Source organism: Xyrauchen texanus, chromosome 3 (assembly GCF_025860055.1).
Source record: "Xyrauchen texanus isolate HMW12.3.18 chromosome 3, RBS_HiC_50CHRs, whole genome shotgun sequence".
In the NCBI taxonomy this organism is placed as follows: Eukaryota; Metazoa; Chordata; class Actinopteri; order Cypriniformes; family Catostomidae; genus Xyrauchen; species Xyrauchen texanus.
This window is the reverse complement of record NC_068278.1, coordinates 48,022,921-48,047,890: the sequence shown is the minus strand read 5'-3', so window position 1 is coordinate 48,047,890 and position 24,970 is coordinate 48,022,921. Positions and strand designations below refer to the sequence as shown.

The 24,970-nt window shown below is 39.1% G+C and overlaps 2 protein-coding genes across 5 annotated transcripts in view; one reads left to right on the top strand and one right to left on the bottom strand.

The window, feature by feature from the left end:
- Positions 1 to 137: 137 nt before the first annotated feature.
- LOC127623569 (trichoplein keratin filament-binding protein-like) lies at positions 138 to 9,228 on the top strand. The gene is given in 13 exon segments (XM_052097960.1): positions 138 to 270; positions 1,460 to 1,671; positions 3,021 to 3,228; positions 3,342 to 3,398; positions 3,724 to 3,792; positions 4,007 to 4,180; positions 5,256 to 5,408; positions 5,485 to 5,526; positions 5,659 to 5,831; positions 5,931 to 6,012; positions 6,260 to 6,445; positions 8,291 to 8,434; positions 8,515 to 9,228. Coding segments are annotated over 12 exon segments (1,512 nt in total). The 5' UTR covers positions 138 to 270; positions 1,460 to 1,480; the 3' UTR covers positions 8,548 to 9,228.
- A 979-nt stretch (positions 9,229 to 10,207) lies between these two features.
- Positions 10,208 to 24,970, bottom strand: part of git2a (G protein-coupled receptor kinase interacting ArfGAP 2a) — a 43,824-nt gene continuing 29,061 nt past the window's right edge. Inside the window, exons 16-20 of one of the 4 annotated variants that reach the window (XM_052097935.1) lie at positions 23,914 to 23,996; positions 21,894 to 22,085; positions 21,418 to 21,573; positions 16,375 to 16,441; positions 10,208 to 10,877 (exon numbers count right to left, since the gene is read on the bottom strand). In XM_052097935.1, coding sequence (XP_051953895.1) covers positions 10,665 to 10,877; positions 16,375 to 16,441; positions 21,418 to 21,573; positions 21,894 to 22,085; positions 23,914 to 23,996 — 711 coding nt within the window. In that variant the 3' untranslated portion in view covers positions 10,208 to 10,664. Of the gene's footprint in view, positions 10,878 to 16,374; positions 16,442 to 21,388; positions 21,574 to 21,893; positions 22,086 to 23,913; positions 23,997 to 24,970 lie in introns of all 4 variants that reach the window. The other 3 variants (XM_052097956.1, XM_052097942.1, XM_052097951.1) reach the window with 3 other exon arrangements.

The window sequence follows — 24,970 nt, the reverse complement described above, 5'->3', positions numbered from 1 at the left end:
CGTTTGTAACCATAGAAAATAGCTGCTCGGGTGCGTTCCCAAGATGACAGCTGAGTGGACTGACTTGCCTTGAAAACACCTTTGACCTAGCGTTTTGTTTTTTCCTAACTGCTCGCCGTAGGTAACCAGGAAGATTCGCCGTAACCGCGTCTGTTAATGTTTTGTTGACGAAGTAGCGGTCGCTGCTTTTCTTACAAAAGCAGTACAGTCTTCACTTTCATATTACTGATTTATTTCAGAAGAACTCCACAAGACATTCGCCTCATTGTGGTAATGTAAAAGCTTTCAACGTGATTTTTCAATGTGTCAAGCAGAGTTTACATTGTTTGCAGTACATGCTTTACCGCATTAACCCTTTAATGCATGAATTATGGCAACCTTAGTCAGGATCTCCCCCCAATTGTTTTTAATCCTCTTTAGGCATATACAAAAATTAACATTATTTTTTTTCATACACACGTTTTTCAAAGAGTTTTTATATATCCACTCAGGTGGACAACATCCGTTTGTGTTGTCAAGAAATAAGAAACTGAAGAAATATGGCGAACCAATGACCAAAATTATATATTATGCTGTTAAAATTAACGTGTCAAATATTTTAACACCTTATACTGCTCAATGTAATGCAAACACATTCTGCATCCTCAACTCCACTATCACTACTGCTAGCATTCCTAATCCTTTTTCTGGCAACCATTTCTCATCACTGCCATTAGCATCATCCTCAATTGACTCCAATGGTAATTGCTCCACTATCTTGTAGTCTTTCTATCTCGAACTGCACTTGAGATCTACAAAATATTAAGACACTAACTGTTACTAATCTGCACACATTTTTGTTTTTGTCACATAAACTGCAAGTTACATTCTAAAAACATAAATCAATTGATTACAGCCAAACAAGTTACTGCAGATTAAGTATTTTCAAGAACAACAAAGTCGCAGTAATAGAAGGAATTGTAGTTGAAATATAGCCAACAATGCATGATGTTCAATTTAGTGGGCATATTATTAATTGTAATTTCCTACCAAAATAAATGCAATACTTCAAAAAATTTACAATTGTATTAATCCTTAGTAGTTAATTGATGTTACCAAATTGTATTTACCTGCGAGGGTCTCCTATAGAAGGATTGTTGCACTTACAATGGCTGGCCAGTGGGTGGCGATGTATGGGATGATGCTGAGGTGGCTGATGTGAAACTAGACCATCAAAACCCATGCAAGAAAACGGGTTTTTAATAGCTGCCCACTGTAGTGACCACTATGCGTGAAAGGGTTAATGCATGTCATAAATATTAAGCTCATCTTTTTTTTTTTTTTTTTTTTTTTTTTTTACAATTGCTGCATTTAAAAAAAAAACACTGACTAGGTTAATAAAGTGTTTTAACTAAAGGCATATGTGAAAAGGCCGGGTTTTGGTCAGAAATAAAGCTTGAAAACTAAACTGCATGTGCAGACTGATTCAGCAGTCAGATTCATGGCTTTACCGACGCTGTCGGCGCATTGGCCGGGTAGAGTACGGGCTCTGGAGAGGCAGCTAGTGCGCCAGCGGGAGCAGGAGGCTCGATGGAGGCAGCAGTGGGAGCTGCACTCTCAGTACTTCAGAGAGCAGGAGGTCCGCAGCAGCAAACAGGCGCACTGGAGCTCACGGCAGTCCTTCCAGCGAAGGTGCTGATGAAGTTTCACTACTGTCTGAATCTGGTTGATTTAGAATTTCAGTTTAAATTATATATTTAGTTTAGAAGTAAATCTCATCACTGTAGGTCCATACAATGCAAGTGAAAGGGGAGTTTTATAGTAAAAAAATTATTTAAATATTGATCTGGTTCTTACCCACACCTATCATATTGCTTCTCAAGATATGGATTACTTTTATGCTGTTTTTATGTGATTTTTGAAGATTGAAATGTCTGGTCACCTTGCCCTTGCATTGTATGGACCTCAACAGACTGCCCAGTGCAAGTTTTAATGTGTTCCATTACAAACTTTGTAGCTTCAACCAAATGAAAACTAATGAAATAGATGCAGGTACATTTTCTGAGGTAAATAACATTATTCCAAGTTGACCCAATTATACAGTTTAATTTTGTTTTACTTTCTGTGGTGTCATCTGCCAAGTGCCAAGCTTCTGGTTGGAAGAATAGCTTGGTAACACTTTTAGACTTCATACATTTTTGAAAACACTTACATTCTTAGATTCACTTAGTTTTATCAAACAATATTAAATAACTTTAAGGTTTTGAAATTGCCTTTCTATACTGCCCTACAAAGGCAAAAAACACAGTAAGAACACATTTTGTCAAAATGAAGTCTGAAATAACTGAAGTCTGGTCTCGTAGGCTATAATATGTCCTGTGACTGATGGGTTTGTCTCAGGTACTGTATTGTCAGATTCAGAGAAAAATCTGAGACTGTTTTAAATCTATGTTTGTTTGCAAAATAACAACACCTTTAAGCCATTTTTCTCAGTTTCAGTGTTGACTTACTTGCTACAAGTGTTGCGTGTAATCCAATTACAAAGTAATTAGTTACTGCAATCTAATTACTTTTAGTATAAAAAGTAGTGATGCATTACATGTGAAATTCTTGTAATCAGATTACAGTTACTGACTTTAAATTAATTACTTTTAAGTACATTAAAGGGGTTATGCTTATTTCTAAAATATAATTTATGTAAAATACAAAAATTATGGCCCAGTAACTTGAAGGAGAAATGTGAGGTGCTGAGTGTGACTTGTGTGTAACATTGAAAAAGAAAGAAATATAGACATTATTTTGAATTTGTTGAGTGGAAAAGTGTTTTAGTAAGTAACTAAAAAGTAAAGTAATTAGCAATGTGATTTAATGTTTCAATGAAGTAATTAGTAAAGTAATCTGATTACAATTTTAGAGAACCATTTTGTAATTTGCTGTTGATTACTATTTTTAAGTGTTTTACCCAACACTGTTTGCTATGTTTTGGCTTTGTAGGGCAGTATAATAGGTTTAAAAACTTTCTCCTTTTATTGGCTTGCTAGTATGTCAACATTTCAGCGAGAACGGATGGAGGAGAAACAGCGGAATCTGGAGGAGCGCAGAGAGCATCTGAGGACGATGCTCCAGGAGGAGAGAGGCCAGCTGGAGGCCGAGCTCAGAACTGTTCTCCCAGACAGGATCACGCTGACCAGACAGCTGGTGGAAAAAACAGATACCCTCCGCTCTGCCAGGGAAGAGAGGAGGAAGAGTGTATGGATATTTCAATATTAATGATTTCTTTTAGATCTTATGTTGCCCCCAGACCCCTCTGTTTACATATAATGCATATATGAATTGATATGTTGATTTTGTATCTTCTCCAGCTGGCACAGAAATTACTGAAGGAGCACTGGAAGCAGAACAACCCAGAACTGCAGAAGGTCAGAGATACATTAGTAATGTTGATGACTTGTCAGTTAGAGAAGAGTATGGTCAAAATGACAATCCTTACTAGTTTATAGAAAAGCTGTCTTGTCTCTACAGATTAGGTGTTTATACCAAAATTGTGGGAGTTTATTTTTAATCCCTTAGCTCAAGATCCAGACGTGACTATAATTTAATAGGGCTTTTGATGTGTTTCTTCCATGACTGATCTGTAACTCTGAGCTCAGGATTTGGTTCCGGACACACGCAACCACTTGTGAGCCATTAATCAGACATCTCAGTTACTCAGATGTTATTAATGCCTGTCTGCTCTGGTCACAGGTTGAGTTAGGATTGCACAAAGATCATGTTGTGAGCCAGTGGCAGGTCCAACAGCAGGAGAAAAAACAGGTAAAGTAGTTCACTGGAGGTATTAAATGCCATTGAGCATCATGTAACATTTAAAATTGTTTACTTTTGTATACCACCGACACTTGTATATTGTTGAGTAATAATATGACCATGTTCAATGTTTCTGACTTTTTGACTAATTTAGCACATTTAACTAAATCATTTGTGTGTTGCAATTTGCAAATACAGTGCAACTGTGTTCTGTAACCCTCAGGCTGAAGAGAGAGCTCAGGAGGAGAAACAGAATGTTGAGAATGAGTATGAGAGGGCCAGAAAGGAGGCACTGAAAAGAATAAAGGAAGAAGAGGAGAAGAGAAGACAGGAGGAAGTGAAGAGAGCCGAGGATCTCCTTAAGCAGATGGAGGAGCTCAAACTACGAGAACAAGAAGTATGTAATTAATATCTCTTTTACGGGACAAGTATTACAATACTCTTACAATAAAAAATAGCAATATTGCTGTAGCATGATCCTGAAGTTTATGGAATGAGGAATCAGGAGACGGTGATTCCAACACAGGAATGTCTTTAGAACACTCGTTCGCTTCAAAGCGCAATGGTACAGCTTCACTCAACTCAAGGTGCTTCAACATAAATAAAAACGGCAGCGGCCAACACCCATGTCTCTCTCCACTGTCTCCTCTCCTTAAAAGTTCCCATCACTCCTCACTCAAGTTTTGTGAGTTTTGTTTATTGCATCTGTTTCTGCATATTTGCAGACAGGTTTATGATATTAGTTTTATTGATATTTGCCTTTTTATTATTAGACAAGACAGTTAATAGTTACAGGGAAGTGTTGAGGAGGCCTCGGCAATATATCGGTCGACCATAAGACATAAACAATATGCAAGTTAACATGAATTTAGTATGATAAAATCGCTTACTAATCTGAGCAAATTTGACAGTTTAGTTGCCATGAAAATATATTGTCAACAAACAAATATTGCAAGTACCTCACTGTAACCTCGATTTTTGCTTTTTTTCAAGAAAAGTGAAGTGATGAGACAAAATAATTTTTTGTGGTAATCAACATTATGCCACAAGCACTGTCGATTGAGCTTAACTTGTATTGAACCTGGAATATTCCTTTAATGCTGACCACTTGTTATTGGATCACCCGAAACAGATCTTACGGGAGGAATACGGGGTCCGTGATCTTGGGCACGATGCGAAGTGGCAACAGCAATATGAGAATTTTCAATAAAGTTACATTTATTAAAAACAATTATCAGAATTAACAATTCGTCCACCAAGTAATACAGTTCATCATTACCCTAAATGTAGACCGTTTATGGTTGCCGAACAACGTAGGATTATAGCGCATTAATATAGAATTCAACGGATGTGCAGTCACAGGTGTGTGCATATTGCCATTTTATTTTATGGCTTCCAACATGACTCATTCAGTCAGAATTAGTTTTAGAATCTGCAATTAATTTATTCTATGTTTGTGTGTATGTGTCCAGGCTGAGCATCTTAAGCAGGAACAAAATGCTCTGATGTCACAGCGCTGGGAGCTCGAGAAACTGGAGGATGAGAGGAAGAGGATGGAGGAGACCAGGAGGAAAACTGAGTTTGGGTAAAGTGGTTAGACTTCCTTCTGCACACCTGCTTTTAGGCTAAAGTCCCTGTGAATTCTCTGTTTCTGTGTGTGATAAAAATGCTTCTTTGCTCCCATAGGCACTTCGACTCGGTGCCCAGCTAAAAAGGAGAGCACAGCAGGTGCAGGAGGAGTTGGTAGGTTACAGCGGAAAATGTTACACTTTTTTATTGTTTTTGCCCAATACTTTGTGTTCTTTGATTTTTTTTTTTATCATAAATCTGAATACACGCTGATTAAGTGACTGTAATACCATACATGTACACCAGGAGGCAGACCGTAAGATCTTGGCATCGCTGCTGGAGGGGGAGATGGAGGAGGAGAGTCTGGAGAAAGCCAGGAGAGATAGAGCGGTAGCGGACGCCGCCTGGATGAAGAGAGTCATTGAAGAGCAGCTCCAGCTTGAGAAGGAGAGAGAGGCCGAGTTTGATATATTATATCGGTGAGCAGAGTCAAGATGTTTGATTACACCCTAAAGACTCTCCTCGTGTTTCTACCTGTAAGTTGAGCTCATTCTCTGTATTTGCTTGCCGCCCATCAGTGAGGAAGCTCAGCGTGTTTGGGAGAAGAGAGAGGCAGAATGGGAGAAAGAGAGGAGAGCCAGAGAGAGACTCATGCGGGAGGTGAGACAGAGCACAGCGTGATCAGCAGTCACATGCTCCGACTGTGAGATTTTATTATCATCTTATTTTCTTATCTTGATGAAGCCCCTGCTCTTTGCTTAAATACCACATGTAAATAGGATGATCACATTATCACTTTGAAAGGTGATACTATTACATAACTGGCACCTAAAGATGAAGTGTGTAATTTCTTCATTTAAAAAAATGTCTGTTTGGTTTTGAGATTTTCTTGGTCTATTTTTGGTAGGTCCTGGCGGGACGACAGCAGCAATTGGAGGAACGTATGCTGGAGAACAGGCTGGCTAGGGAGGAGTCTCTGAGGAGCAGAGAGGAGCTCATCCAACAGCTGGAGCAAGAGAGACTCACCTTACACCAGGGGAGGGAAGAGCAGGAGGGATCCCGCACAGCACGCATGCTGGAGATCAATGCACAGGTATGTAACTTATAGTATTAGACTGATAAATTGGTCAGGCCAATTAATTGGTGATTAATGATGTGTATGACTTTCTTCTGCAGAACACAAACTAAGATTTTTAGAAACATATCTCAGATCTGTAGGTCCATTCAATGCAAGTGAATGGTGGCCAGAAATTTGAAGTTCCAAAAAGTATATAAAGGCAGCATAAAAGTAATCCTTAAGACTTCAGTAGGTAAATCCATATCTTCAGAAGCAATGTAAGTGTGGGTGAGAAACAGATCAATATTTACGTCATTTTTTACTATGAATTTCCACTTTACTTTTCACATTCTTTTGTTTTTGGCAATTTTCATTCTTCGTGCATATTGTCACCTACTGGGCAGGGAGGAGAATTTATTAGGGCTGCAACAACTAATAGTTAAAATCGATAATTATCGATAACAGATATCATCGAAAATGAATTTAATGATCGATTAGTTGGATATTTGCGGTAAGCACGGAGAAGCCCTATCATTGATGTCACTACAGCCCAGTGAAAAATATGTTGCATGCTTATTCGAAAGAAAGTCAGTTGAGACAAGTTGAAGCGAAAAACACAACCAAAGTTGCCCAGTGCAACTCATAAGCATACAGATTAATGAGGACCGTTGCTGTATCAGATAGCCTACGTTGACAGAAGGCATGTGCTGTTTAATGCTCAAGTTGTTTCTCTCCAGCGCATCACTTACATTTTACTGATAATTTCTATGTTTTATAATGAATACATGTTATGAATTGAAAATCAAGTGCATATTTCACAAAACCGTTTGTTTTTACCACACTTGAATATCCGTTAAACTTTGAGTGACTGCGCACATCCATGTCAATCAAACCGATCGCAACGGAGAAAGGGTGTGCAATAATTTTGATTAAAGTGTGCAACATCATACCACAATTTCAGTTTCAATGTAAACAATTGTGCAGCTCATGAAATACAGTGAGCACGGGAATGAGAATATATAACATGAGTAAATCTCCACAGGTTTTAGATTTTTGTGCTATATTAAACTGTATATAATGTATAATAATGGCAACAGTCCTGATATTTTAAAGTCCTCCTGATAATGCCAAATGCAAGTTTGAGTTTTGTTATGTTTTACAAGTAAAGGAAAGAAAGTAATAATAATGATAGTAATTAACATAATCAATTCAAACTTAACTTTTCATGATTCAGGCTTTGTTCAAAGTTTTATGAGAGTAAATAATCGTAATTCAGAACCATAAATCGAACCAAATCCTTACGCCTTTTATCACTTCTGTTTTTTTTTTTATTATTATATGTTAATAAAATACAGGAAATATTTTTTATAGATTTTTTTTACAAGATTAATCAAAGAAATAATCAAAGATTAATCGATCATCAAAATAATTGTTAGTTGCTGCCCTAGATTTGATAGTTAAAAAGGACTTCAATATTTATCTGTTTCTCACCCACACTTAAATTTAGCTTCTGAAGACATGGATTAAATCACTGAAGTTGTATGGATTACTTTTATGCTGCCTTAATATGCTTTTTGGACCAAAGTTTTGGTCACCATTCACTTGCATTGGATGGATCTTTGTTTGTGTTCAGCAAAAGAAAGAAATGCATACACATCTGGGATGGCATGAGGGTGAGTAAATGATGAGAGAACTTTCATTTTTGGGTGAACTAACACTTTAAAAGTGGTCATTCTACTAACAACCTTGTCAATGGATAATGCACATTTTCTGCATTCAAATAGTGACTTTCAGTTAATATTGTGTAAAGTAAGCCATCATTTTATGGTTTATGCTTTAAATATGTGCAAAGGTCTTGAAATTAATATATCTGTCCAACAGGTGGAGCAGAGGCGCAAGGAACAGTGGGAGGAGCAGCGAAGACTTGAGGAGGAAGACGCACAGGAGAGGGAGGAGCTTAGGCTGCAGGAGGAGGAGCTTCATCATGAGACTGAAAGAATGATTCTACAGGGTTACCAGGAGAGGGTGAGTCAAGTTTAAAGTGTTTCCTTGAAATTAGTTTTTCATTTAAAGTGTGATAATCTGATCATAAATTCTTTCATCAGATTTGCAGCAGACCCAGGTCAGCATGGACATAAAAGCATTTTACAGAGGACGTTCAGTCTTTATGCCACATCACCTGCTAGATGTTAGGAGTATCTTCTAGCACTTTGTTTTATTCATAATCTGGGATATCTTTGTCTATGTCGATCTTGGACTTGGAATTTGTGTTTAAATCAAAACAAGTTCTCCCAGCCAGTTATCAGAGATGCTTTTAATATTTATGGATCATAAATTGTTTATGGTAATTTATGATTTACGTTATGCCTTTAAAAAATGGTTGTGTTGGTAAGTCCTCTTTATTACGTACTGTACTGTATGCATCACACTAGTGTTTATTTGTTCATAGGTTTGTTTCTGTGTATTTTTAATTGATCAATTTCAATGCTGACTAAGGTTTTTTATAAATAATTTGTTTTATAAACTGCATTTGATTGCAATGAAAAAGCATTCTAAATAGCCATTACCATGAAGTTCAACTAGTAATATGCACATTAAGTAACATCCAATCTACTCTGCAAGTGAGTGTTATAATAAACAAATCTGTCTAACTGTAAGCGATGCGCTCCTCACTTGGAGGGTAGCTTTGGTACAAGTAATAAGTGAGGGTTGTAAATTAAGTATATATTTATGTTCTTTACTGATGCTTTGTTATAGAATTTCAAAGCAGACAGCAAGGTCTAAGATAATACCTCTAGTATTAAAATAATGCTGTTGTAGGGGGGCTTGGGTAGCTCAGCGAGCAAAGACGCTGACTACCACCCCTGCAGTTGCAAGTTCGTATACAGAGTAACTGCTGAGTGACTCCAGCCAGGTCTCCTGAGCAACCAAATTGGCCCAGTTGCTAGGGAAGGTAGTCACATGGGGTAACCTATTCATGGATGCTATTATGTAGCTCTCGGTGGGGTGCATGGTGAGTTGTATGTGGATGCTGCGGAGAATAGCATGAAGCCTCCACGTTAACGCGCTCAATCCACATGATAACTTGCACGGATTGACTCTCAGACACAGAGGCAACTGAGATTCTTCCACCCACCCGGATTTAGGCGAGTCACTACGCCACCATGAGGAATTGAAGATGCCAAATTGGGATGAAAAGGGGAGAAAATAATAATGCTGTTATAATGCTAGTTTCAAGATGAGTCCAATATTAAGATTAAACCAAAGTGCTAATTAAATGTACAGTACTATTTTGCTGATTTAGAAGAGTTTTGTTGGAATAGGAGGTTAATTTATTTGGTTTCTGATATGAACATAAAGAGCTCTGGAGCAACATCTTAGGGTCAAAATAATAAATTAGGTTTATTTTAAAAATAAAGAAAAGATTTGTTACTTTTTAAATGAATAGCAATACTATTAATCAGTGGAAGACCAGAGTTTTTTTACAATTACAAACACTCAAACTAGGGGACTTTAACACTGAGCTATGAGCGGCCCACTTCTCAACTTATTGACAGGACTAAGAACAAAACTTAAACTTACTTTGTAGAGGAAATAACACATTAAGAGCTGCCAAAACACTGAAATGAACATATAATCTGGTAAACTATATTTGCCTGGTATGAAAAATATTGAAACTAACACACATCTCAACACAATCACAACTGGTAGAGAACCTGATTGTCTCTGCACTCATCTGCAGTGAAAGTATTGAACAAAAAATATTAAATCACCAAATTAAACCATAAAATAATTGCATTATAGATGCCTCAGACTGGTCAATTCAAATAAGACAAGGCAGATTTAATTAAATACTTCATTAAATTCTGTATATACCATTAAAATTTATACTATATGTGGTATATATTTTATGTTGGACATTCAATCTTCCTGTGAACAGTGTTTGGTTACAAAATCAATGTTTTCAGAGTGAGGCATTTACTCAATATTTAATGTATGATTGGCTGCTCCACGGATGATTCATGTCAACATACACACATCTTTTTATACAACCCTTCCTTGAGAGCATTTCAGGCTTTATATTATGGCTTTAAGCCAAATAACACTGCTAACTGACAGCTTAAATAAATATAAAAACATGCAAATACAGCATACAAAAAACAAATCTTAAATGGCATGCCTTAAAATGATCAGTTGATTAACATGGGGCAAATAGTCAGGGTTGGATTACTATTGGAAATAGGCAGAAACAGGGTTAGTTGCTGTTCTCTTTGGTGGTTATGGTAACAAGTTGCTTCGCAGCCTTGGCGATGTCATACGCGCATTGGATCACCTGCTGGGTGACCAACTGCATGTCTGCTGTGGGGCTGCTCTCTAGAGGAGATGCTTTCTTACACTCATTTTGAAGTCGGTGCGCACTGGACGTCAATAACCGCAAAGAGCTCCTCACGGTTTCAGAGCGTGGCCTCTGTGGACAAAGGTGAAAATACATAAATATAATTACATAAAGATCAACTCAATCTTTCAATGAATCTTGAACCACTATAAAAGTAACTTTTATATTGGTCTAAGAGCCAAGTAATGGATCTTCATTTGCTAAATGTACACTCACAGAGCACTTTATTAGGAACACCTGTACTCCTACATATTAATGTGATTATCTAATCAGCCAATCATATGGCAGTAGTGCAATGCATAACATTTTGCGGATATGGGTTGGAAGCTTCAGTTAATGTTCACATAAACCATCAGAATGGGGAAAAAATGTGATCTCTGTGATTTTGACATCGGCTTGATTGTTGGTACCAGACGGGCTGGTTTATTTTATTATTCTTTAAATTGTATCCTCTTTTCTCCTAATTTGGAATGCCCAATTCCCACTAATTAGTAGGCCCTCCTGGTGGCGCGATTACTCACCTCAATCCGGGTGGTGCAGGACAAGTCTCAGTTGCCTCCGCTTCTGAGATAGTCAATCCGAACATCTTATGACGTGGCTTGCTGTGCATGACACCGCGGAGGCTCACAGCACGAAAGGAGGCTCTCATGCTACTCTCTGCGATCCATGCACAACTTACCAGACGCCACATTGAGAGCGAGAACCTTTAATCACGACCACAAGGAGGCCTATTTGGTTGCATCAATACTCGTTAAGCTACCCAGACCCCGTCCAGACACGCTGGTTTGAGTATTTCTGTAACTGCTGATCACCTGGGATATTCATGCACAACAGTCTCTAAAGTTTACTCAGAATGGTGCCAAAAACAAAATACATCCAGTAAGCGGCAGTTCTGAAGATGGAAGTGCCTTGTTGATGAGAGAGGTCAAATGGAGAATGGCCAGGCTGGTTTGAGCTGACAGAAAGGCTACTGTTACTCGGATAACCACTGTGTACAATTGTAGTGAGCAGAATAGCATCTCAGAATGCACATGTCGAACTTTAAAATGGATGAGCTACAGACCACGTTGAGCACTTTATTAGAACCATAGTGTTCCAAATAAAGTGTTAAGTGTGTGTGTGTGTGTGTGTAATATATATATATATATATATATATATTAGGGCTGTCGAGTTAACGCGTTAATAAAGCGCGACTAATTATACAAAAAAACGCGTTAAAATAATTAACGCATTTAATCGCAGTACCACCTGTTTACTCCAGAGGGCAGTAAGTGAAATGTCAGCTGTGTGAGCAACACAGTTATGCGAACTAAGGGATCTCAATATGTGTTTAAAGATTGAGTATTAACCTATATTTAACCTGACACAGTGACCTAAACATTTTATTTTTATGACACAACACACCCGAGACCCGACACAAGCATGTCTGACGCAGGTTGTATGGTCCCGAAATTGGAAGCTTTGTCCCGCGTTCCACAAGTCATAAGCAGTGTCCCGCATTTCAATTTTGTCTGTAAAATTTTTTATCTTTATTATTATTATTTCGGCATCATTTTGTTTCATCGTCCTTTAATTACAAAATCACTATAAACATTTTTTTTTATATAAGAAAACACTGAACATGCATTAAAAAAAACTGCAACAGAAAAATGTATCTATCCGGAGCTCCCGAGAAGAAAAAGTGTCTTTGTTCGTATAATAAAGAATTGGAGAAAATATATACATGGTTAAAACCAGTTACAGGTGACCCTAAAAAAGGAGAGTGCAGGGTATGCCACCGACGTTTTACGGACAGCTCTGCTGAAGCAGTTCAGTGCCCCAAACATGACAGCTCTGATATCTTTGGCTTTGAGCATTCCTGTCACCAACGCGTTCGTGGAGAGGGTGTTTTCTCTGATGACAGCTGCGTGGACAGAGACAAGGAACTGAGCATCTGTGGACCTCATCAAAAGTGAACTCCTGGTGAAAGTGAACACCTACATCTGCCAGGAGTTCTACAGTCATAATGAATGAGAAGGCCCTACTCGAAGCTGCCAGATCAGACAAAAAAAAATGTAATTCAAGATGCACGGTAAGAACGCATTTAATCTTTCTAGTCTTTAATAGTGGAATTGATGTGCTTATTTGGAAATGTGCTTTTTAATGATTAGATTATTATTTTCACTTCAATATATTTACATTGAGTAGGTCTGAGCTGTTAAAATTAGTTTGTATCATAGACCTTATGCCAAACTGAGTGACGTTCACAGCGCCGTCATTAACATTTAACATCACTGCAAAAATACATCTAATATAAAATCAATATTTATTCACCTAGTACAATAATAGTAAGTTATCTCTCACTCGTGTCCCTGCCCCTCACCTTTTTTTGGGAATGTGCCCACGCAGTAGTATTTTGGAGAATGTTTTTTGAAAAATATTATTTAAATACTCTTTGTACCTCCAACAACTCCAAAGCATTGAAAACCATTGCACTATGTAATGAATATAATATCTTGGCATTATTGTAAAATACATCAGTAGTATTGTGTACTATGTATACCCCTGGCTTGTTTCTAAAAAAAAAAATCTGATGCAGGTGTACATTGACGGGTTTTTAAACGAGCCCTCATAATACATCTCGAACTGATTGACAAAGTCACTTGTGAAATGGATTGCTTTGAACTGTATGCCAATGATTGACTTATGATCAATAATATGGTAGTAAACAATACATTGTATTCTAAAGCCACTTTTATATTGTTTTATCAATGATTAAACTTCTGCTACAAGAATGTAATGCATTTTAATTATCTGAATTTGTTTTTATTTTATATATATATATTTTATATTTAAAGATAACTATGTATAATTATTCATCATTATATATTGAATTATTGTCATATGAGGCCCCCTTTCGCCTTCAGAACTGCCTTAATTCTACGTGGCATTGATTCAACAAGGTGCTGAAAGCATTCTTTAGAAATATTGGCCCATATTGATAGGATAGCATCTTGCAGTTGATGGAGATTTGTGGGATGCACATCCAGGGCACGAAGCTCCCGTTCCACCACATCCCAAAGATGCTCTATTGGGTTGAGATCTGGTGACTGTGGGGGCCATTTTAGTACAGTGAACTCATTGTCATGTTCAAGAAACCAATTTGAAATGATTCGAGCTTTGTGACATGGTGCATTATCCTGCTGGAATTAGCCATCAGAGGATGGTACATGGTGGCCATAAAGGGATGGACATGGTCAGAAAATGCCTCAGGTAGGCCGTGGCATTTAAACGATGCCCAATTGGCACTAAGGGGCCTAAAGTGTGCCAAGAAAACATCCTCCACACCATTACACCACCACCACCACCAGCCTGAACAGTGGTAACAAGGCATGATGGATCCATGTTCTCATTCTGTTTACGCCAAATTCTGACTCTACCATCTGAATGTCTCAACAGAAATCGAGACTCATCAGACCAGGCAACATTTTTCCAGTCTTCAACTGTCCAATTTTGGTGAGCTCTTGCAAATTGTAGCCTCTTTTTCCTATTTGTAGTGGAGATGAGTGGTACCGGTGGGGTCTTCTGCTGTTGTAGCCCATCCGCCTCAAGGTTGTGCGTGTTGTGGCTTCACAAATGCTTTGCTGCATACCTCGGTTGTAACGAGTGGTTATTTCAGGCAAAGTTGCTCTTCTATCAGCTTGAATCAGTCGGCCCATTCTCCTCTGACCTCTAGCATCAACAAGGCATTTTCGCCCACAGGACTGCCGCATACTGGATGTTTTTCCCTTTTCACACCATTCTTTGTAAACCCTAGAAATGGTTGTGCGTGAAAATCCCAGTAACTGAGCAGATTGTGAAATACCCGTCTGGCACCAACATTGGTGATTAGTAATGTGTTTCTAATAAAATGCTAAGTGAGTTGTTTGTACAAAACAGTTTAGAGGTATACATTGAGGGGAAAAAAAGTATTTGATCCCCTGCTGAGTTGGTACGTTTGACCACTGACAAAGCAATGATCAGTCTATAATTTTAATGGTAGGTTAATTTGAACAGTGAGAGACAGAATAACAACAAATAAAATCCAGAAAAACGCATGTCAAAAATGTTATAAATTGAATTGCATTTTAATGAGGGAAATAAGTATTCGACCCCCTCTCAATCAGAGATTTATTGCTCCCAGGTGTCTTTTATACAGGTAACGAGCTGAGATTAGGGAGTGCTCCTAATCTCAGTTTATTACCTGTATAAAAGACACTTGTTCACAGAAGCAGTCAATCAATCAGATTCCAAACTCTCCACCATGACCAAGACCAAAGAGCTGTCCAAGGATTTCAGGGACAAGATTGTAGATCTACACAAGGCTGGAATGGTCTACAAGACCATCGCCAAGCAGCTTGGTGAGAAGGTGACAACAGTTGGTGCGATTATTCGCAACTGGAAGAAACGCAAAAGAACTGTCAAACTCCCTCAGTCTGGGGCTCCATGCAAGATCTCTCCACGTGGAGTTGCAATGATCATGAGAACGGTGAGGAATCAGCCCAGAACTACACGGGAGGATCTTGTCAATGATCTCAAGGCAGCTGAGGCCATAGTCACCAAGAAAACAATTGGTAACGCATTACGCCGTGAAGGACTGAAATCCTGCAGTGCCCGCAAGGTCTCCCTGCTCAAGAAAGCACATGTACAGGCCCGTCTGAAGTTTCCCAATGAACATCTGAATGATTCAGAGGAGAACTGGGTGAAAGTGTTGTGGTCAGATGAGACCAAAATCAAGCTCTTTGGCATCAACTCAACTCGCCATGTTTGGAGGAGGAGGAGGAGGAGGAGGAATGCTGCCCATGACCCCAAGAACACCATCCCCACCGTCAAACATGGAAGTGGAAACATTATGCTTTGGGGTGTTTTTCTGCTAAGGGAACAGGACAACTTCACATCAAAGGGACAATGGACGGGGCCATGTACCGTCAAATATTGGGTGAGAGCCTCCTTCCCTCAGCCAGGGCATTGAAAATGGGTCGTGGATGGGTATTCCAGCATGACAATGACCCAAAACACATGGCCAAGGCAACGAAGGAGTGGCTCAAGAAGAAGCACATTAAGGTCCTGGAGTGGCCAAGCCAGTCTCCAGACCTTAATCCCATAGAAAATCTGTGGAGGGAGCTGAAGGTTTGAGTTGCCAAACGTCAGCCTCGATACCTTAATGACTTGGAGAAGATCTGCAAAGAGGAGTGAGACAAAATCCCTCCTGAGATGTGTGCAAACCTGGTGCCCAACTACAAGAAACATCTGACCTCTGTGATTGCCAACAAGGGTTTTGCCACCAAGTACTAAGTCATGTTTTGCAGAGGGGTTGAATATTTATTTCCCTCATTAAAATGCAATAACATTTTTGACATGCGATTTTCTGGATTTTATTGTTGTTATTCTGTCTCTCACCATTCAAATTAACCTATCATTAAAATTATAGACTGATCATTTGTTTGTCAGTGGGCAAACATACAATATCAGCACACAGTAATATGGAGAAAAGAAAATGACATGCAATAAGTAATTTCAAATGTATAAAGTGTGGGGAGAAACTACACACCTTTGGGAAGAGGGCAGCCATCTCAATTACAGCAACATGTATTCTTTCTGCGCAGGGTATAAAGCTACTGGGGAAGAAACAGAGAAAGAGATATTACAATTTCAAAATATAAACCAGTTAGTTAGGAGAGTGGAAATTAAGCAAACCACAGAGCAATCAGTAAGTAAACCTTTTAGCAAACATAAACAATATTGTTTCCATAATATTGTATTGTATAGCCTTTTCTTTCTTTTTTGTTTTTTTAAAGGCAAGTTTTGTTGTAACTTTTCAATCTATTCATATTGAGAATTTGTTTTTGCTATTAATATTTGTATTGATTCTTATGTGAAATATGGAATAAACAGAAAATATACACACAGAATCAACTTAACTCCCATTAACTGTCTTTCCCACAACCTCTTAAGAGCAGTTAAGGCCCGTCACCAAGACTCTGAATCAACGAGGAATAATAAACTGACGCTTCATGAACCTTTCCAAAAGCTCCATACAGAGGGTGTATGCAGTTTTAGGGGGCTGTGTACTACCACCAAAAATAGTACAAAGTAAATGGCGCAACAGTAAGTACCTGAAAAAAGGAGACCAAAAACAATCCCACATTTCTGGGTTATATTTTCGAATGATCTCAAAGCTCCGTTTTTTTCATAAAGGTCACAAAATGTACACCCCTCTAAATCCATTATTTCAAGAAAAAGGGGGACTTGTTAATACATAATTTGGGGATCAGCAATATTCCTGAGGAAACATTTAGGTAAGTACCTAAATAGAACATGCAAGAATCCTTTCTCCATACTGAATGTATATGTGAAATAATAGGATGCAAAAATGTTACACTTAAGATACAACCTTACTACTTTTTATAGGGTGCCCCAGCCTATAAACATTACATATGGAGAGAAACATTTTACCTAAGTAAATTGTGACACATAGACATGAAAAGATTAATTGTGTACCCAAGGCTAAATTATATAGACCACTATCCAACATTGATGTAACCATAACATCCTTAATAACCCACATAATAGACAAAAAAATGTACTTCAACCTTACGCACAACAATCCCAACCGGCGTCAACCGCCCGGAAATCCGAAGGTCCATGTACGCCCGCCCACGAGACCCACTGTGCCACTACTGCTACCAGATTGCTCAAGTGCTGTGATATTTACATACACCGATCAGCCACAACATTAAAACCACCTGCCTAATATTGTGCAGGTCCCTCTCATGCCACTAAAACAGTGCCAATCCGCATCTCAAAATAGCTTTCTGAGGTGCTATTCTTCTCACTACAATTGTACAAAGCAGTTATCCGAGTTACCGTAGACTTTCAATTCAAACCATTCTCGGTTTGGCCCCTCAACAAGGGATTTCCATCCACAGAACTGCCACTCATTGGATGTTTTTTTGTATTTGGCACATTCTGAGACTGTTGTGTGTGAAAATCCCAGGAGATCAGCAGTTACAGAAATACTCAAACCGACCCATCTGGCACCATCAATCATCCATACGATTATCTAATTAGCCAATCGTGTGGCAGCAGTACAGCGCAGTACATCGAATGAGGAAAACATTTTATCTCAGATATTTGGACCATGGCATGATTGTTGGTGCCAGATGGGCTAGTATGAGTATTGCTGTAACTGCTGATCTCCTGGGATTGGACAAAAAACATCCAGTGAGCGGCAGTTCTGTGGATGGAAATGCCACATTGATGAGAGAGGTCAACAGAGAATAGCCAGACTGGTTCAACCTGACAAAGTCTACAGTAAATCCGATAACCGCACTGTACAATTGTGGTGAGAAGAATAGCATCTCAGAATGCAGTTTTGGCGGCATGAGGGGACCTACACAATATTAGGCAGGTGGTTTTAATGTTGTGGCTGATCGGTGTGTGTGTATATATATATATATACATATATACATGCCACTGACATGGAGATGCTTCATGTCCTTTCAAGGGTGGTTGAAGAACTTGATATCGAGTGGTCTCCTCCACATGAAGCTACACAATCTCGCCTTGATGAATGGTTCCTGCAGTCCGGATGCTGTTATGCGACTGCGTCTCATAGATCTGCCCCGTTCTTCCCTGAAGATCATAGCGAATTGCCAAAAGCCTTGTGCGTGCCATATTCAGCTCGCCCATGCAGCAATTTCATCCTATCCAATGTGGATCACGGGAAAGAAAATGGTTATGCCCAGCTACCCCCCTGAAGAGGCGGTAGAAGCACATTTCTGCCTGGCAAGTAGCAGGGCATGGAACTCATGGTTCATCTTTCTAAGCCGTGGCGAATAAAGCCACCAGATGTTGCTGCCGAGCCACTGGTAAAGCCACGAAAGCCATGGCCTAAACGAAGGCAGTCGCCGCAGCGCAAGCCCTGCACCGATGGGAAACACGAACGAGAATGGTTATCCAAACCAATTTGCACGTCAGCATCCCATTTCAACAGTGTTCTGTCTTCCACGGTTCTGTCCGAAGACACGGCAGTGTTATGAGCCGAAATACACAATCTGGCCTTCCTGTTTTTGAGGCTCACCAATGGTTTACATCTTGTGGTGAACCCTCTGTATTCACTCTGGTGAAGTCTTCTCTTGATTGTTGACTTTGACAGACATATACCTACCTCCTGGAGAGTGTTCTTGATCTGGCCAACTGTTGTGAAGGGTGTTTTCTTCACCAGGGAAAGAATTCTTCAGTCATCCACCACAGTTGTTTTCCGTGGTCTTCTGGGTCTTTTGGTGTTGCTGAGCTTTCTTTTTAAGAATGTTCCAAACAGTTGATTTGGCCACACCTAATGTTTTTGCTATCTCTCTGATGGGTTAGTTTTGATTTTTCAGCCTAATGATGGCTTGCTTCACTGATAGTGACAGCTCTTTGGATCTCATATTGAGAGTTGACAGCAACAGATTCCAAACGCAAATAGCACACTTGAAATGAACTCTGGACCTTTTATCTGCTCCTTGTAAATGGGATAATGAGGGAATAACACACACCTGGCCATGGAACAGCTGAGCAGCCAATTGTCCCATTACTTTTGGTCCCTTAAAAAGTGGGAGGCACATATACAAATTGTTGTAATTCCTACACCGTTCACCTGATTTGGATGTAAATACCCTCAAATTAAAGCTGAAAGTCTGCAGTTAAAGCACTTCATGTTCGTTTCATTTCAAATCCATTGTGGTGGTGTATAGAGCCAAAAACATTAGAATTGTGTTGATGTCCCAATATTTATGGACCTGACTGTACGTTGAGCGCACCTGCTAATTCAGAATGTCTGATCAGCTCTTTGTGAGCTATAGAGGACACACGAAAGGAATGTCTGTCTCCAAGCAAAGACTTTTTCACTGGATCGTTGATGCAATTGCCCAGCACGCAATGTCAAGTGTACAGAGTCATAAGGGAACGTCTCGGTTATGTACGTAACCTCAGTTCCCTGAGACAAAGGGAACGAGACATTGACCACACTACAAGACTCAGAGTTCTTCTGAGGTGTGAGCAATTTGCTCATCCCTCAGTCAAAAAAGTCTGGAGGAATGGTTTTTGTGCATCTGCTTTTATTGCGGACAGCTTCGCGCCAAAAAGGGTGGGGCTCAAACACTATAGTTAATATTACAATATTGCTGTTATTGTAGAGGTTTCAACTAGGTAGTGTGGAAGGACAAATCCCCATATGAGTTAGCACGCAATGTCTCGTTCCCTTCGTCTCAGGGAACCGAGGTTACGTACGTAATCGAGATGATTTTCCATATCCTCTCATTTTTCCCCACTCGTGTTCCACATCAGCCTTGGAAGATGTGTTGAACTGTAGCTCTCTTTCGGCCAACTCAAAACGCGACCCATTTTTCAACATCATCCATTCTTGTGATCAGGGTGGAAAGTTTCGCCTCCATAGATGTGATCAATCGACGTATTTCTGCGAGGCCCTCCATGACGGTCGAGATCATCATCACGATGCATAAATGTTCGAAATTGTTTCGACCTACATCTCAAATCTTGCTGCTGTCACTATTGACTGGACCTCTGCCGTCATGATCCTGAGGCATCTGGCTTTTTAATGTCATCACAGGCCGACTATTTAGAATTTTTAGTCGTCCTGCCCTCCCAGCACAATTTAACAAATAAAACTCAGTTAAAATTGCTTAAATGGGTAATTGTAGCAAAGTTTAAGCGGAGCTCGCCTTAAAGTGACAAACCCTCACATAGCGTCACATGACTCCCCCATAATGAGAATTTGTTAATTGTTAAATTCCATTTAAGTATTTGTCATAAACGTATGACATCTCATTATTTTTTATTTGGTATCAGAAAAAAATACCCTATACAATTGAATAAAATGCTCCTGAAAATCAAAACCAGGGGGGCAAATAGTGCCTCTTAATGGAAAGGTTCTGACCATCAAAGATTGTGCTTTTTACTTCAAACTGGCATATAAACTGTTTGAAGAAAACTTTACAAAAGTATGTAGCTTTTATTAATATATAATATATATTCTAGCTTTTGTTTGTTTTTTTTATCAAATGTATTGTTTTATGTAAAAAAACTAGATGTAGTTACCATCTCCACCAGAAAAACTGTATCATGCTGAATTGTTTGAAACTTGTGCAGTAGCCATGATGCATGCCCAATGCTAGTGATTTTAAAAAGGTAAAATTCGATTTATCCAGGTAACTGCTCATCAAATAATGGCAAGAAAGCAAGATCACACAGAAGATCACACTGCTTTCTTTACAAATTAATACAAACCAGTGCAAAACAGAAAACTTAAATGTTAGATATATGTCAGTAACAGACAAATGCTTTTTGCTGTTGCAAAAACAGTGCATATGAGTTCCTGCAAATAAAGGTGAGGTTTAAAAGATATTAATGCACACTGATAAAGACCTTTACCATTAGACATTCAAATAATCATGCACATTAATTAATTCATGTTCAGAGTCCAAGGCTGAGCTTGAACCAATGAGTACATGAGTAGATTAGTGGCTGAGTGATGAAGAGAAAGGTAGAGGTAGACACTGTGCCTGTGAGGCAGGGACAGAGGCCAGAGTACCAGGAGGCAGGGTTGTTGGGGTTTGCAGCGTGGGGAGCTCTTATGCCAAGTGACTGCATTGGAGACGGGGGCTTGTCTGCCCAAGGCACCAGTGTGCTGAAACAACCCAGACTGTGTCTAAGTCTGCGAACACTCTCCCTCTGCTCACATGGTGCACTGGTGGGGAAAGAGACAGAGTGGGGCCAAACGGTGTGTGACCCCCACACACAGTTTGAGCAAAGCAGGAAAGAAAATGGAGAATGTAGGAACTCGTTCAATGGATGGATAACAATCAGTGATTGACAATAACAATTAACATGATTGTCAAGCAGGTGACAGAAGTTAAAAAGCTTGGAAGAAATTATTAGAATGAACTGAAATTTTGCTGTTATATATATACACTATACTACAGGGCCAAAAGTATGTGGACACCCCCTTCTAAGTAACGGATCAGGTCTGATTGGCCCCTAAGATATGATGATATTGGGGTTCCTCACCTCTCATGCTTGTTCTCCTGTGCAGCCCTAAGCAGTTCCTGGATGTTCTTGGTGATCTGCTCGGTTTTGCGTATGACATCTTCTGTGCTGGGCAGACTTGGGTCAGGCTCACAGTCATGATCATTCAGCTCCGGTATCGAGCTGCCCTCTCCCATCCAGCCACTGCTACGCAGACGACACCTACGGCCAAACCTGCAGGGAGGGGGATAATATAAATAGGATAGGAAATGTCACAGTGCGCATGAGTAATGCTAGATATATTTTGATATGCCTCTACAGCAGGGGTCTTCAAGCTTTTTCAGGCCAAGGACCCCTTGGTGGAGAGACGGAGCAAGGACCCCAATTACATATTTTGGACCTTGTTCACAGTAGCACCATCTTTGATTTTTTTTGCGGGAATGAAAACAAGGTTGTAAAAGAATAGACTTGTCTCTTTAATGAAATGCACTGAATAAATAAATTAAAAAGATCCTAGATCACATCTAATTTACCACAACTAAACTCATGATGAGTTGGTACATATATAGTTCTCATAAAGCCGAACAACTTTTATACTAACAGTCATTAGCTCCACTCAACAGGAAGTCGGACATTTTTGATTTTTTTAATAATGCAGTCTCTGAACTTTTAAATTCTCCTCCTAGATGATTCATGAGATTGTCACCACATTTAGACAACATTATGCCAAGACACCAAAGATGCTAAATTGTGAACAGATTTTGATATATCGAATGGTGTTGCCATGGAAAGGCATTCAATTAATGTCGAAAAATGGGAAACAGGAAGTGTCTCATATCTTCTGTGTGCAATGTGTGATTTAGATCTAAATTGAGAAGTAGGTTTAGTCTTGGGGGATTTACAATTTTGGGTCACAGTCATAGCACCACCACCTGGCAGCAGGAAGTAAGGGCAGTGAAAGCAAATGGTGATGGAAGCTATTCTGCCTAATATCTTAGTTTCGTTTCATGGCAGAAAGAGAGTAATTTGGGTTTTGCAATACCTTTAACTTAGCTGAATTAAAGATAGTTCACCCAGAAATTAAAATTCTCATCATTTACTCATGCCACCCTATGTGTATGACTTTCTTTCTTCTGCAGAACACAAATACAGATTTCAAGAATTTTTCAACTCTGTAGATCCTCAAAATGCAAGTGAATGGGTACCAAAAAGCACATAAAGGCAGCATGAAAGTAATCCATAAGACTCTTGTGGTTAAATCTACTATATCTACTGAAGCTATATGATAGGTGTGGGTGACAAACAGATCAATGTTTAAGTAATTTTTTACTATACATTTTCCTTCCTGCAAAGGATGTGGCAATATACACAAAGAATGCAAATTGACAAAAACAAAAGAAGAATGTAAAAGTGGAGATTGATGGCTGTGTCTAGATGACACAACTATAGCCTCGCAAGAGTCTCATTCACTGTTACTAAGGTTAGGTTTAGGGTTAGATTTAGTGGTTGGGTTAAGGTTAGGTTTAGGGGTAGGCATAGTTTATGTAGGACTCTAAATAAAAACAACAAAACATTTAACCACTGGAGTCTTATGGATTACCAATTATGCTGCCTTTATGCGCTATTGGAGCTTAACATTTTTGGTACCCATTCACTTGCTTTGTAAGGACTTACGAAGCTGAGATATTATTCAAAAAATCTTTGTGTTCTGCAGAAGAAAGAAAGGCATGCACATCTTAGATGGCATGAGGGTGAGTAAATGATGAGAGAATTTTCACTTTTGGGTGATCCATTCCTTTAACTTAATACCATATTTATGTTCAATATACATTTTCATGTTTTCATGAAAAATCGTTAGTTGCAGACACCTCGCTCAACAGCATCATTAGTGTGTTACATCAGTTAAAGTGACTAAAAGTGAAGGACAGAGTCTGTGTTCGACAGACAGATAAGATTATTATTTTCAGATTAAAAATGTCTTAACTGCAGTCAGTTTGTTTTGATGCCAGCAGGATATGATACAGGAGTTATTTCAGGTTATGAAAAAGAAAGTGATGCATACCCCAAGTCATCCAGGTCAGATTCGTTGACTGTGTTATCATAGTCACCATCAGACACACTGCTTTGTTTTTCAAACTTGGAGGCCTAAAGAGACAGGAAAGGATACGGCAACATAACATAATGTGACAGTCACTACATTCTAAAAATGGCATGCAGTGAAACTCTCATCATGTCATTCTGTCAATGACAAACATGTCAGAACAAATTCTATCAGTTTTGTTCAAGGAGACATGAAATGGAATGGTCAGAGGCAGGTGTTTAAAGCAATGAAATCCAAAATTTAGCATTAGTTGAATGCTAGATTCTTTAAAGCACTAAACTGCAAGGTGAGCAAAGAGGTTAATTGAGCCTTAATTGAGGATAATTAAGCCTGCTTAGCCTCATTGTTCACAGATTTAGCCTGGCTAAAATACTTGAGATTTTTTGTCCTGGTGGCCCGTCCCTAACTAACTTACCAAGCAAGACTCTCTTGGTCAACTAGCTTTACCAGAAGCTAATTTTTGCTGTTGATCAGAATGGCTATGCTAGTTCACCAGCAAGACCAATACCATGCAGGCAGCATCAACCAGCCTGAAAATTCACACTGACCTGAGCCAATTTTTCTTTCCAGAGTGTTTTTTTGTAAATTACATTTGTGACAGAGAACAAGCAAGTGGTTCACAAAAGATGGCAGCTCATTTTTGCTTTTAAGCACAGACCAGCAGATGTGAAACAAATGTAAACAGAGCTGTGATGTAACTACTGTGTCTTCAGGGGTAAAACTACTTTGTACTGAACCAAATCTAGGCCATGGGTATGATCATTGGCTTCCTTCTTAATGTAGCAAAAAGTAAAGATATTTGACATTCTCATTGGAGATTGACATACTGGGTTTAAGGATCTGAGATAATGGGGTCAAATTATAGCAGCACTCTGAGCTACTGCGATATTACAAAATTCTGGTGATGGAATACTGTAGTAATTTCTTATGATGGCATGGTTAGTTTTGTTGCTTGGACCACTGCCATATGATTTCTGAATAATCGGTTCTGTTGAATCTATTCTGCTCTACACATAAC